At 42.3% G+C, this 14,432-nt stretch overlaps 1 protein-coding gene across 2 annotated transcripts; it reads right to left on the minus strand.

Annotated features, from left to right (window-relative positions):
• Positions 1–40: 40 nt before the first annotated feature.
• On the minus strand, positions 41–14,147 carry LOC139561983 (ranBP-type and C3HC4-type zinc finger-containing protein 1-like). Of its 2 annotated transcripts, none has more exons than XM_071379377.1 (13): positions 13,950–14,147; positions 13,606–13,653; positions 13,258–13,402; positions 12,563–12,659; positions 12,232–12,430; positions 11,933–12,039; positions 11,653–11,826; positions 11,295–11,455; positions 10,700–10,811; positions 10,215–10,394; positions 9,998–10,096; positions 9,522–9,665; positions 41–1,243 (listed from the first exon to the last, which is right to left on the minus strand). In XM_071379377.1, the coding sequence occupies exons 2-13, from the start codon at positions 13,643–13,645 to the stop codon at positions 1,163–1,165; spliced, it is 1,539 nt and encodes a 512-aa protein (XP_071235478.1). In that variant the 5' UTR covers positions 13,646–13,653; positions 13,950–14,147; the 3' UTR covers positions 41–1,162. The 2 variants fall into 2 exon arrangements, with proteins under 2 accessions (XP_071235478.1, XP_071235477.1); XM_071379376.1 differs by lacking the exon at positions 13,950–14,147 and adding an exon at positions 13,821–13,930.
• Positions 14,148–14,432: the final 285 nt, after the last annotated feature.

A 14,432-nucleotide genomic window follows, 5' to 3' on the forward strand; every position in this document is an offset into this window, starting at 1 on the left:
TACTCAAAGCAGCAGACAGACAACACAAACCTTCAAGCAGTAAGAGTTAAACCCCTTTATTCTGGATCATTCATCAAGAAAAGTTGTGTTCTTTTCCCTAAAGTAAATAATGCTTTACATTCGCCAAACAAAATAGTAATTGTGCCCTGCAATGGTATCATCCTTCAAAAAAGTAGCTAATGAACATAGCTAAGACTTGCATTATACTGTACTGTATGCAGTGTTAAAACAAGAAATTGGCTACGCTGAACAGATCGGTTTAGTTGTAGTCATCAATGATGAAAGAGTATGGATGGCTTCTGCTGGGAGTGTTCAAAAAACACTTCCAATAAGGCTGGAGGAGTGGTCAAACCAAACTACAGAAGAATTGTGATTGTCCATTACCGCCTTTGATAGCTTACAAAATCTAACAGAACCAATGAATATGTTAAATATCCCTTCATTACAGTTGTACATGCTCAGTCCAAAGGAAAGTAAATAGTTATCCCCATTACAAGGTTACAATATGTATCTGTTTTACAATATCTCTAGTGTTAATGCTTTTAAGGTCATGACTAGAACCTTACTGCTGATGAGAAGTTAAACAATTAGCCAACATATTTATTTTATACATGAAAGACAATATTCAATATTCTTCCAGTGTCTAAGACTCTTGCCATTTAACAAAACAGAAACGTGCATCTCAAAGAAAACAATAAGCGTCTTGAATTTATATCACAACCCTGTTTTGTTTAAATGGAGTGTCTCCTGTCAGATATAGGTGGTTATACGCCTCTAACATAATATTTAACAATTGTCCTACATGTAGAGAGCAAAACATTTATATAAATCTTCTAACTAGGTAATAAAATGTGTGTTACACCAACGTCAATTGAACCATCAATTAAACACCGCCCAGGGATAATTTATGTTCAAAGTAATATAAAAGGCCTTTGGAAGTAAGACTAGCCAGTGTCTTCACAAAGGACTGAATAACTTGAGATCCATGTGCAGAACTAAAGTTTTTACCCAAATCACCCCTTAACATCAGTGCATGATTTTTTTCAGGGTAGTCCAGGTTAGGATTACTGAGAGAAAAATAGTCTCCTTGCCTCACAGGACACTGAGTGTGCCCCGATATGGACTACCCATCCAGCACCATGTTGAGATGGAGTGGGGCCCCTCAGTGGCAGTTCTGGCAGTTAGGGTGGCAACGCGCCCCATCGAATCGACATCCACAGCCTCCTGAGTTGTCCCCAGAACCCTGCAGAGAGGCATCAGATATGTAAGGAATAATCAACGAGTTCCAAGATGCACTGGCGGAGTGGAACTGACCAACACAAAGTTGCATTATTTTCCAGAGAACGCATTGAGCCCCGAGTTGATTATCCCTCATACCATGGCTATAATTTAACACATTAGTCACTAGAAATGAGTTTGTTTACAAGAGTGTGACAGTAGTTGCCTTGGTAACCAAACAACAGACTTGCTAGTTTAGCTAACTAAACCATCAATCAATTAAATGTATTTATAAAGCCATTTTTACATCAGCTGATGACAACGTGCTGTATAGAAACCCAGCCTAAAACCCCAAACGGCAAGCAATGCAGGTGTCCTAGCTTGCTATTATGAAAATTGAATTCAACAATGCCAATAATGTTTTCAATTATACTTTTGCTTTCAAAAGCAGCTCAAACATAGAACATGTAGGAACGAACTATAGCCATTGAATTCTACTACGCAAATATACCGTGCATTATGGGGAAATAATGCACGCTCTAGAATGCCCTTCAAGCCAATCAGAAATGAGTATTCAACAATGCCATGGTACAAACTTTTCAATACACTCAGTTCTACAGGATATGCAAAGCCTTATAGTACTGTACCATGTATTTAACACCAAAGCAGTACTGGATTGAGGTAGGTCAGTTAATAATATATATTTTTTGTATTATCACTATATTAAAATCTGATGGATTCTATCTGACCTGAGATATCTGAATGACTTAATAAAGAGTATAGCATTCAAACTGGGCATGGTAACTTTCAAATCTTTTGGTGACCATAGTGATATACTGCAGTGCTTTCGGAAAGTGTTCAGACCCCTTGACTTTTTCAAAATGTTGTTACGTTACAGCCTTATTCTAAAATAGATTAAAGAAAAAGAAATTCAGCAATCTACACAGAATATACCATAATGACAAAGCGAAAACTGTTTTTTAGACATTTTTGCAAGTATACAAATTATTTTTTAAACCTTGAATGACTGGTACTGTAAGTATTCAGACCCTTTGCTATAAAAGTTGAAATTGAGCTCAGGTGCATCCTGTTTCCATTGATCATCCTTGATGTTTCTACAACTTGATTAGAGTCCACCTGTGGTAAATTCAATTGATTGGACATGATTTGGAAAGACACACACCTGTCTATATAAGGTCCAACAGTTGACAGTGCATGTCAGAGCAAAAACAAGCCATGAGGTCGAAGGAATTGTCCGTATAGCTCCGAGATAGGATTGAGTCGAGGCACAGATCTAGTGAAGGGTACCAAAACATTTCTGCAGCATTGAAGGTCCCCAAGAACACAGTGGCCTCCATCATTATTAAATGGAAAAAGTTTGGAAACAACATGACTCTTCCTTGAGCTGGCCGCCCGGCCAAACTGAGCAATCGGGGGAGAAGGGCCTTGGTCAGCGAGGTGACCAAGAACCCAATGGTCACTCTGACAGAGCTCTAGAGTTCCTCTGTGGAGATGGGAGAACCTTCAGGCCTTTATGCAGTGGTGTAAAGTACTTAAGTAAAAATACTTTCAAGTACTACTTCAGTAGTTTTTTGGGGTATCTGTACTTTACTATTTATGTTTTTTACAACTTATACTTCACTACATTCCTAAAGAAAAGAATGTACTTTTTACTTTTTACCATTTTCCCTGAAGAACTTCTTACGTTTTGAATGCTTAGCAGGACAGAAAAATGGTCCAATTCACACACTTATCAAGAGAACATCCCCGGTCATCCCTACTGCCTCTGATCTGGTGGACTCACTAAACACAAATGCTTAATTATGTCTGAGTGTTGGAGATAGCCCGTCTATCTGTAAAAAAAAAAGACATAAAAACAAGAAAATGGTGCTGTGTGGTTTGCTTAATATCAGAAATTAGAAATTATTTATACTTTTACTTTTGATACTTAAGTTAAGTAGATTTAAAACCAAATATTTTTAGACTTTTACTCAAGTAGTATTTTACTGGGTGACTTCCACTTTTACTTGAGTCATTTTCTATTAAGGTATTGTTACTTTTACTCAAGTATAACAATTGGGTACTTTTTCCACCACTGCATTTATGGTAGAGTGGTTAGACGGAAGCCACTCCTCAGTAAAAGGCACATGACAGCCCGCTTGGAGTTTGCCAAAAGGCACCTAAAGACTCTCGGACCATGAGAAACAAGATTCTCTGGTCTGATGAAACCATGATTGAACTCTTTGGTATGAATGCCAAGCACCACGTCTGGAGAAAACCTGGCACCATCCCTACGGTGAAGCATGGTGGTGGCAGCATCATGCTGTGGGGATGTTTTTCAGCGGCAGGGACTGGGTGACTAGTCAGGATAGGGTAGTAATGGCGCTGGAGGAGATGGCTTCTGTTTTATGGGCTCTTAACCAACTGCGCTATTTTGTTAGTTTTTTCGCATTGTTTGTAACTTATTTTGTACATAATGTTGCTGCTACCATCTCTTATGACTGAAAAGAGCTTCTGGACCCTAGAACAGCGATTACTCACCTTGAACTGGACAAATAATTATTCTTTAATGAGTCGGACGAGAGGGATTTACTCCAGACACCCGACGAGGCCCTCATCCCCGTCATTCGCGGGAGAAAAAGATGGAGATATCGCGGAAGGAGATCGGGGTGCCTTGTAAGGATCCGGCGACGAGTGGCTAATCTGCCATTGCCATCGGTACTATTGGCCAACGTACAATCGCTGGATAATAAAGTGAACGAACTACAAGCACGTATATCCTACCAACGAGACATTAAAAACGGTAATATCTTATGTTTCACCGAGTCGCGGCTGAACGATGACATGAATAACATACAGCTGGCGGGTTACACACTGTATCGGCAGGATAGAACAGCAGCCTCTGGTAAGACAAGGGGTGACGGTCTATGTATATTTGTGAACAACAGCTGGAAAACGATATCTAAGGAAGTCTTGAGGTTTTGCTCACCTGAGGTAGAGTATCTCATGATAAGCTGTAGACCACGCCATCTACCAAGAGAGTTTTCATCTATATTCTTTGTAGCTGTCTATTTACCACCACAAACCAATGTTGGCACTAAGACCGCACTCAATGAGCTGTATTCCGCCATAAGCAAACAGGAAAACGCTCATCCAGGGAAACGTAAATCCATTTTCACCTCATTTCTACCAGCATGTTAAATGTGCATCCAGAGAGAAAAAACTCTAGACCACCTTTACTCCACACACAGAGACGTGTACAAAGCTCTCCCTCGCCCTCCATTTGGCAAATCTGACCATAATTCTATCCCCCTTATTCCTGTTTACAAGCAAAAACTAAAGTAGGAAGCACCAGTGACTAGGTCAATAAATAAGTGGTCAGATGAAGCAGATGCTAAGCTACAGGACTGTTTTGCTAGCACAGACTGGAATATGTAATGGGATTCTTCCGATGGCATTGAGGAGTACACCACATCAGTCAATGGCTTCATCAATAAGTGCATCGATGACGTTGAACCCCCACAGTGACTGTACGTACATACCCCAACCAGAAGTCATGGATTACAGGCAACATCCGCACTGAGCTAAAGGGTAGAACTGACGCTTTCAAGGAGCGGGACTCTAATCCGGAAGCTTATAAGAAATCTTGCTATCCCCTCCGACGAACCATCAAACAGGCAAAGCTTCAATACAGGACTAAGATCGAATTGTCCTACACCGGCTCAGACGCTCGTCGGATGTGGCAGGGCTTGCAAACTATTACAGACTACAAAGGGAAGCACAGCCACGAGCTGCCCAGTGACACAAGCCCACCAGATGAGCTAAGTTATTTCTATGCTCGCTTCGAGGCAAGTAACACTGAAACCTGTATGAGAGCATCAGCTGTTCCGGATGACTGTGTGATCACGCTCTCCGTAGCCGATGTGAGTAAGACCTAAACAGGTCAACATTCACAAGGCCGCAGGGCCAGACGGATTACAGGACATGTGAATGAGCATGCGCTGACCAACTGGCAAGTGTCTTCACTGACATTTTCAACCTCTCCCTGTCTGAGTCTGTAATACCAACATGTTTCAAGCAGACCACCATAGTCCCTGTGCCCAAGAACACTAAGGTAACCTAACTAAATGACTACTGACCCGTAGCACTCACGTTTGTAGCCATGAAGTGCTTTGAAAGGCTGGTCATGGCTCACATCAACACCATTAACTCAGAAACCCTAGTCCCACTCCAATTTCCATACGGCCCCAACAGATCCACAGATGATGCAATCTCTATTGCACTCCACACTGCCTTTCACACCTGGACAAAAGCAACATCTATGTGAGAATTCTATTAATTGACTACAGCTCAGCGTTCAACACCATAGTGCCCTCTAAGCTCATCACTAAGCTAAAGACCCTGGGACTAAACACCTCCCTCTGCAACTGGATCCTGGACTTCCTGACGGGCTGCCCCCAGGTGGTAAGGGTAGGTAACAACACATCTGCCATGCTGAGTGTGTGCTCAGTCCCCTCCTGTACTCCCTGTTCACTCATGACTGCACGGCCAGGTACAACTCCAACACCATCATTAAGTTTGCCGATTACACAACAGTGGTAGGCCTGATCACCGACAACCACAATACATTGTATAGGGAGGAGATCAGAGAGCTGGCCGTGTGGTGCCAGGACAACAACCTCTCCCTCAACGTAATCAAGACAAATGAGATGATTGTGGACTACAGGAAAAGGAGGACCGAGCACACCCCCATTCTCATCGACCGGGCTGTAGTTGAACAGGTTGAGAGTTTCAAGTTCCTTGGCGTCCACATCACCAACAAACTAACATGGTCCAAGCACACCAAGACAGTCGATGAAGAGGGCACGACAAAACCTATTCCCCTCAGTAGTCTGAAAAGATTTGGCATGGGTCCTCAGATCCTCAAAAGGTTATACAGCTGCACCATCGAGAGCATCCTGACTGGTTGCATCACTGCCTGATATGGCAACTGCTCGGCCTCCGACCGCAAGGCACTACAGAGGGTAGTGCGTACAGCCCAGTACATCACTGGGGTCAAGCTTCCTGCCATCCAGGACCTCTATACCAGGCTGTGTCAAAGGAAGGCCCTAAAAATTGTCAAAGACTCCAGCCACCCAAGTCATAGACTGTTCTCTCCGCTACCGCACGGCAAGCGGTACCAGAGCTTCAAGTCTAGGTCCAAGAGGCTTCTAAACAGCTTCCAAGCCATAAGACTCCTGAACATCTAATCAAATGGCTACCCAGACTATTTGCATTGCCCCCCCCCCCCCCTATTTTACGCTGCTGTTACTCTCTGTTTATTATCTATGCATAGTCACTTTAATAACTCTACCTACATGTACATATTACCTCAATTACCTCGACTAACCGGTGCCCCAGCACATTGACTCTGTACTGGTAACCCCTGTATATAGCCTCGCTATTGTTATTTTACTGCTGCTCTTTAATTATTTGTTACTTTTATTTCTTATTTTTTGGGGTATTTTTCTTAACTGCATTGTTGGTTAAGGGCTTGTAAGTAAGCATTTCACTGTAAGGTCTACACCTGTTGTATTCGGCGCATGCGACAAATACAATCTGATTTGATTTGAATGAGGGAAAGATGAATGAAGCAAAGTACAGAGATTCTTGATGAAAACCGGCTCCAGAGCACTCAGGATCTCATACTGGGGCAAAGGTTCATCTTCCAACAGGACAACGACCCTAAGCACACAGCCAAGACAACTCAGGAGTGACTTAGGGACAAGTCTCTGAATGTCTTTGAGTGGCCCAGCCAGAGTGGCCCGGACTTGAACCTGATCGAACATCTCTGGAGAAACCTGAAAATAGCTGTGCAGCGACGCTCCCGATCCAACCTGACATAGCTTGAGAGGATCTGCAAAGAATGAGAGAAACTCCCCAAATACAGGTGTGCCAAACTTGTAGCGTCATACGCAAGAAGACTCAAGGCTGTAATCGCTGCCGAAGTTGCTTCAACAAAGTACTGAGTAAAGGGTCTGAATACTTATGTAAATGTGATATTTCCATTTTTTGTTTTTTATAAATTAGCAAAAATGTCTAACATCCTGTTTTTGCTTTGTCATTATTGGGTAATGTGTGTAGATTGATGAGGGGGAAAAAACGATTTAATCAATTTTAGAATAAGGCTGTAACCTAACAAAATCTGGAAAAAGTCAAGGGGTCTGAATACTTTCCGAAGGCACAGCCCTTCAAATTAGTGGTTTTGGCTATTTCAGCCACACCTGTTGCTGACAGGTGTATAAAATCAAGCACACAGCCATGCAATACACAAACAATGGCAGTAGAATGGCCTTGCATGCTGACCATACCGGCCGCGTCGCGTGAGCGATGCAAAATAAATGTACACATCCATGTTATTCAATCATTCCACCCACACTGCTCGCGCGTGCCAACGCGTGTCTGCGTTGCCAGACGCTAAAATAAAAGTTGATTATATTTGTGACGCAGAACGCGCTGCAAGTCCTGCCTCTCCCATCTCCTCGTTGGTTTTTAGAAGCATATATCCACGTGCCATCTTCTCATTGGTTTTTAGGAACATATACCCACGGGGGTGATTGAAAGATGAACTGAGGTCGGTTGTGGTAATGCACCTTATTATGAAAGTTAGTTGCCAAAAGCCATATAGTCCAAAGAAGAAAAATAATCCTGGAAGTAGGAGAGATGACTAAAAACGATTCAGTTGACTGTTTTATGTGTAGATGAATTGTCTGAGTAGAGGACCTTGTGCATTTCAGGTAAAATAACAACTCAATGTTTATATCCCAGGACAAATTAGCTAGCAACAGCAAGCTAGCTAGCTAAATTGCCATAAATGTTTAATGCTTTTCGACCTGTCCCCAAATTAATATAATTGGTTCAGAGTTTGTTTTGATATTTCAACCTGCATGTCGTGATCACCTTTGATGTGTGGGGACAAAATCAATTTGCGCACGTTGGCGCACGCACGCATGCGTCCGGTTTGGGCATGGTGTAACTGAAGAGCTCAGTGACTTTCAACGTGGCACCGTCATTGGATGCCACCTTTCCAACAAATCAGTTCGTTAAATTTCTGCCCCGCTAGAGCACTATAAATGCTGTTATTGTGAAATAGAAACGTCTAGGAGCAATAAAGGCTTTGCCATGAAGTGGTAGGCCACACAAGCTTACAGAACGGGACCGGCGAGTGCTGAAGCGCGTAAAAATCGTCTGTCCTCGGTTGCAACACTCACTACTGAGTTCCAAACTGCCTCTGGAAGCAATGTTAGTACAAGAACTGTTCGTCGGAAGCTTCATGAAATGAGTTTCCATGGCTGAGCAGCTGCACACAAGCCTAAGATCACCATGCGCAATGCCAAGCATCGGCAGGAGTGGTGTCTAGCTCACCGCCATTGGACTCTGGAGCAGTGGAAACACGTTCTCTGGAGTGATGAAACACACTTCACCATCAGTCCGACAGACAAATCTGGGTTTGGCGGATGCCAGGAGAATTCTACCTGCCCCAATGCATAGTGCTAACTGTAAAGTTTGGTTGAGGAGGAACAATGGTCTGGGGCTGTTTTTCATGGTTCGGGCTAGGTCCATTAGTTCCAGTGAAGGGAAATTTTAACACTATAGCATACAATGACAATCTAGACGATTCTGTGCTTCCAACATTGTGGAACAGTTTTGGGAAGGCCCTTTTTTGTTTCAGCATGACAATGCCCACGTGCACAAAGCGAGGTCAAGCCCATCAAACACCTTTGGGATGAATTAGAACGCAGACTGCGAGCCAGGCCTAATCGCCCAACATCAACGCCCGACCTCACTAATGCTCGTGGCTGAATGGAAGCAAGTCCCCGCAACAATGTTCCGACATCTAGTGGAAAGCCTTCCCAGAAGAGTGGAGGCTGTTATGGAAGCAAAGGGGGGACCAACTCCATATTAATGAGATGTTCGACGAGCAGGTATCCACATACTTTTGGTCATGTAGTGTATGTTTGAAATGGAGCCATAGGGTAGGTCTAAGAAGAATGGTCTAGCACGGCGAGGTATTAGAGTGGGGAGGAAGTAGCTGTAAGAGTACAGTTCGGTTTAACTGAAGGGCAAATCAAACGAAACGCCAACGAGTGTTTACAAGCTGGAATTAGAATGCATGGTAGTGAATGACAGAAATCAGACGGGCCGCGAGCGTCGATGCCGTCAAAATCGTCATGCGCTTAAAATTAGAAAGCAAATATATTTTCCTCGCGTCGAACGAGCAACGCTCATTCGTGTTTCGTTTGATTTGGCCTTAACTGTCTTACGTTTGGTCCCCAGCGAGCCTGCTTGGTGACCCAGCAGATCTCCGTCTTACACATCAGGCAGCAGATCCAATCACAGCCATCCTTCTTCTGAACTATGACCTTACACTTAGGACAGTGCATGGCCTCCCCGTTCTGCAGTAAGGACTATCGAAGAAGACAACACGAGCTCCAGGTTAGGTTTACCCATAGATATCATATCACAGTGCAGTCGTATAATAACCCAATAGTGGGTTTAATCAAGATTAGGTATACCTGTAGACTTCACATATGGTTTCGGTAGTGTAATAGGCTGACAGTATGTGTAATCTAAACCCATAAGCTTCATATTTCAGTTCAAAACTATAATAGGCCAATACTATGTTTCACCCCCAAAAAACAGACTTCAAATAGCAGTTCAGTAGTGTAGTATGTCATGTTCAATCCAAGACAGTGCTATATCACTGAAAGGGAATACTATCTGCCTGTTACCACATTACCTCCAGCATCTGTGTGGTCTGTTTGGCAGCAACGTCGTTCTCAGCTCTGATCCGGAGATCATCTTGATACTCCTTGCAGTTCATGTCTTTGTGGATGGCCTTAAAAAGAGGTTGACAAAAAGGTTGTTGGCCAAGCACCTATTGTTATCGTCATAATTTATTTTAGCATTCAAGGGGGGACAAAGGAGGAAGAGTAAGAGAGAGAAAGTTGACATACCTTGCAGAGGAGGCAGTTGGTCTCTTTGCAGAGCTCACAAATAAACTCATTGACTTCGTCCTCAAAGATGCACCAGCCAGCGCAGTCGGGCGTTTTGCAGTGGTAGCTGTTCTCACTCCGCGTCTCAGCAATACTGAGCCTCAGCTCTAGAAGCTTCTGGTGCTCCTCCTGAGAGAGAAGCTAAAGAGACAAAGAACAGGACACTGTAGGGTACAATGGAATGGATTAAATATATGTTATGGTGATGAATATCTTTCACAAAAATCATCTTTGGGTCTTTGAAAAGCACTATATAAATGCCATGTATTATTTGTATTATTTATTATTATTATAAGCACCCTACATAAATGATACAAGGCATTATCATCACTTGATACAGAGAGCTATAGTGAGATAGCCTGGGTACAGTTCTGTTTTTCCTTTAGCCAACAAAGCATAAACTGACTGGCTGCCAGGCTAATGGCGAGAGCACCAGCAGGACTCACAGATTGGATCTCCCTGTCCTGCAGCTTACGATCACAGCTGTAGTCTTCATCCCCATAAGGGCAGGTCACCTCTGGATCCATGCTATTCACTATGGTTCCTTTAAGACACTCCCTGTTTAGAGAAAACACGCAAATAAGAAGGCATTTAACCTGTATATGTCTCAAATTATTTAATTATTTAGATGGTCGTTTTTTATTTATTATAGATAAAACATTTATGGGAACATCTCTAATATTGATACAAGGTCAGTAAGTATTTAATTTCTATATTATTAATAGCAGTGGAGCGACAGTGATCTACTCCAGAGAGTACCAGCCAGGGCTGTGTCTCAATAGTTGTAGCTTTGTTTCCTCGTGCATGAGGATGTGCATGTATACATATTCTCTGCTATCTACTTTGTTTTAATTATTATTTTGGGTATAGGGGATGGTCCCTTGTTTTTTTTCAAGCGTTCACAGAGGGTTTAAGTAAAATATATTTTGCTGAAGGGAGGGCCGTCCATTTTCATTTCAGAGAGGTCCGATTTTCTCCATGTAACCCCTATTATAAATAATGTTTACTCCCTTACTTAGATGTAGCCAAGATGTGTTATACCTGCAGAAAACATGCAGGCACTCCCGCAGTGTGGCTCCCTCCCCTGGCGGAATGGAGCAGAGGCAAATAGGACAGTCCAGCTCCTCTGTGTTGGGGACGAGGCTGTGGGCGTCTGTTTCCACCAGACTCAAGAAATTCCTCTCCCGCTCTTCCTCCAATGCCTTCATCGTCTCACAGCAACAGAGCGGTAAAATTAAGGGAACGCTGTCTTTCTCATTTAATAAGGTGGCTACACACATTAGAACAGTCATACCAAGTGTATTTTTAGCTATATGTAATTATGACATGATTGTCACGAAAATCTGAGTAACACGTGTATATCGCATATCTTGCAACTCATATCTTGTTTAAAGCATACCTGCTGGTACTGTAGATTGGCAATCTCCTCTAGCTGGAGTCTCTGGACCTCCTGCTCATCAGGCTGGTAAACCTCAGGTACTTTATAATCTTCTGGTCTTTCAGACCCACACATCTCACAGCCCGGCCTCGTTGGCTTGTTAGCATAGGTGCACACAGAGCATGACCAACCCACCTAGTTGTCCCCACACACATATGCAAGCACACATTATTGTAGAAACGGGCATGGTTATCGTATATGTATACAATGAGTCATTGCACAGTTTGCATTATAATCTTACCTGAGGCTTTGGTTGCAGAGGAGGAGGTGCTGGGTGTTTAGTTTTGGGAGGTGGGGTTGGTCCAGTTGCTCCCCTGGCCAGTAGAGGACTCAATGACTCAATGATACCTATACCATGATGGCAACAAGTCAAAATAAAAAACATGGCCGTCTATAATGGGGGGAAATATTTTAAGGTATAGGTTGGTGTAAGTGTGCATGTGTGTGTCACAAGCTGATATGTTGACAACCTGTGCCTTGCTCAGTATACTAGGTTCTTATTGGAAGACTAAACAGTGCTGTATGACAGAGTATCCTTACTGTCTAGCCGACGGTGTTCCTCCTCCTGGTTCACTTGCTCCCGGCTGAGGTTGGCAGCCTGGGCAGACTTGATGTACAGGTAGGCTTGGTCTCCATTCTTCCTTACCCCATGGCTGTACAGAGTTTTAGAGTCCCATGCCAGACGCTTACCGATCACCCAGCTTTGCAGAGATGGATGAAATCCATAGTCAGTATTGATCTGTAGAGAGAAATTCAAGAATGCATGGGGTCTCGGTCTCTACTTTTTTTCACTGCAAATATGTGTGTTCAAGATAATGAGTAAATATCAGAGCTGTTGGTGAAAATGGGTTGCAACAACTATTTATTTTACCTTTTCTTTCAGATCTGAAATGGTCATGTCAAGTGTTACCAACAAAGTAACCGGAATATAGTTTTCTGACTGTGCATCCCCGACTCCCACCTTCAACCTGCAGCAAAGTAACCAATAGAGGTAACCGGGTCTGAATTTCTCAGCACTAAAACAACACAGTTACAAAGGTGTTACAATTGATTAAAGCTGCAATATGTCACTTTTTGGGCCAACCAACCAAATTTACATAGAAATTGGGGTTATAGATGTGTCATTCTCATTGAAAGCAAGTATAAGAAGTTCTATGTGCACTATTTCTATGCTTCACGTGCTCTTCGTATTTCCATCTTTTACTTTCGGTTTGGTACACCAGCTTCAAACAGCTTAAAATGCAATAATTTCGTTTATGGAAAATATATTTCATAGCGGTTTGAATGGTACAATGATTCTCTACACTCTACTTGTTTGTTTTAACTATTAGAATTGTAGCAACCAGGAAATGGTGGCGCGATTTCTGCATAGTGCATCTTTACGTTTTTCAAGGTAGTGAGCGATAAAGAGTAAAGTAAGTAATCCACAATCGCTTGTACCTAATAGCTTGTTACAGCCTAATTACATGTTGATTATTCCACTTGCGTTTATTCTGTTATAGGCTAATCCTATGTAATTAATGTAAAGTATGACCCAACAGAATACTACTAAATGATTCCACCTACTGAATAGAGTCTTGGGAGTAAGCCTTGCGGGAGATCATGACAGATACTGGTACACACAACTCTGCCAGCTGCTCTGAACACCTTTTGGCTTCCTCTTTGTCACCACAGCTGATGGCCTCACTCAACAACTGGGCTAGCTCCTCCGCTGCAATAGAAAAATGACATTTTCATCAATGCACAGAACACTCGATACTCAATTAAACTTGGTCAAAATTAGACCAGATATTGTACGTTTCACGTTCATATGATGTCATACTATCATTGCTCTTTGGCCGTTTATTGACCTGCCCATTTAGACATGATCAGGAAATCAGATAGGAGACTATTATGAAAACTCTTTATTCTTACCCTCTATTAAGTTGCTTGTGAAGACCTCAGGAGATGTCATAGTTAGACCTATTTTAAGAAATGACAAGAATAAGAAAGTAATGATGCAGAGAAGAATAACACACAGTGAAAAACAACATCATGTGAAACGGAAACGTTCACTTTGACAGCACTCTATCCCATAAGGAAGACCATTACTATTAGTATTGTATGCTAAACGACATGTGATACTTTACCCATAAGTATCCAGAGGCTACCAAAATTGAGAGGGAAATTTGCATAGAATGGGTCACACACAGCACAGAGTGAAGGTGGTAAAAGGCGCTCGAGCTTCAAGTTCATAAAACTGCAAATGGGTTTCTCACCTGATCAGCGGGCAGTTACGTAATAGGGCTATCAGGCTTCTTCATAGAGTTTCCTCATCTGTTGACAATTAACTTACCTTTCTCTTGCCTCAAAATTTTACGTAATTATAGAACTTGAAACCACTTCTCTTTACGTGTAGCTACTTCATTATCAAGATTAGAAGGCTAGCTGAATGAAAAGGGAAACGAAACTTAGCTAGCTATATTCAGGAAGTACGTTTTTAAAGGATTAATTTGCATATTGCAATTTATGACATATCAGTACTGTACATAGATAGTGATGAGAGACTGCCGTTTCATAACATCCAGATAGACCAATATGTATTTTAATAATTTATGATATGATATTTGCTTTTTGTGTGTTAACTTTAATGCAAGTGTAAGTCTACTATAAATGGACGAAGAGGGGGTGTTATTATAATACGTCATTGCATGTTTATATGGCCCCATGGCGCCCCCTCGAGGCAAAATGCGCTAAAAGAG

Source organism: Salvelinus alpinus, chromosome 2 (genome assembly GCF_045679555.1).
Source record: "Salvelinus alpinus chromosome 2, SLU_Salpinus.1, whole genome shotgun sequence".
NCBI classification, from domain to species: domain Eukaryota; kingdom Metazoa; phylum Chordata; class Actinopteri; order Salmoniformes; family Salmonidae; genus Salvelinus; species Salvelinus alpinus.

What these genes read in the sequence shown, in the direction of transcription:
- LOC139561983 (XM_071379376.1), bottom strand. Translation starts at nt 13,926, where the DNA reads ATGAACTTGAAGCTCGAGCGCCTTTTACCACCTTCACTCTGTGCTGTG. An exon ending in CTCTGCAACCAAAGCCTCAG is followed by an intron (nt 11,827 to 11,932) that starts GTAAGATTATAA and finishes GGGGACAACTAG; the next exon opens with GTGGGTTGGTCATGCTCTGT. An exon ending in TGCCTGCATGTTTTCTGCAG is followed by an intron (nt 10,812 to 11,294) that starts GTATAACACATC and finishes TTCTCTAAACAG; the next exon opens with GGAGTGTCTTAAAGGAACCA.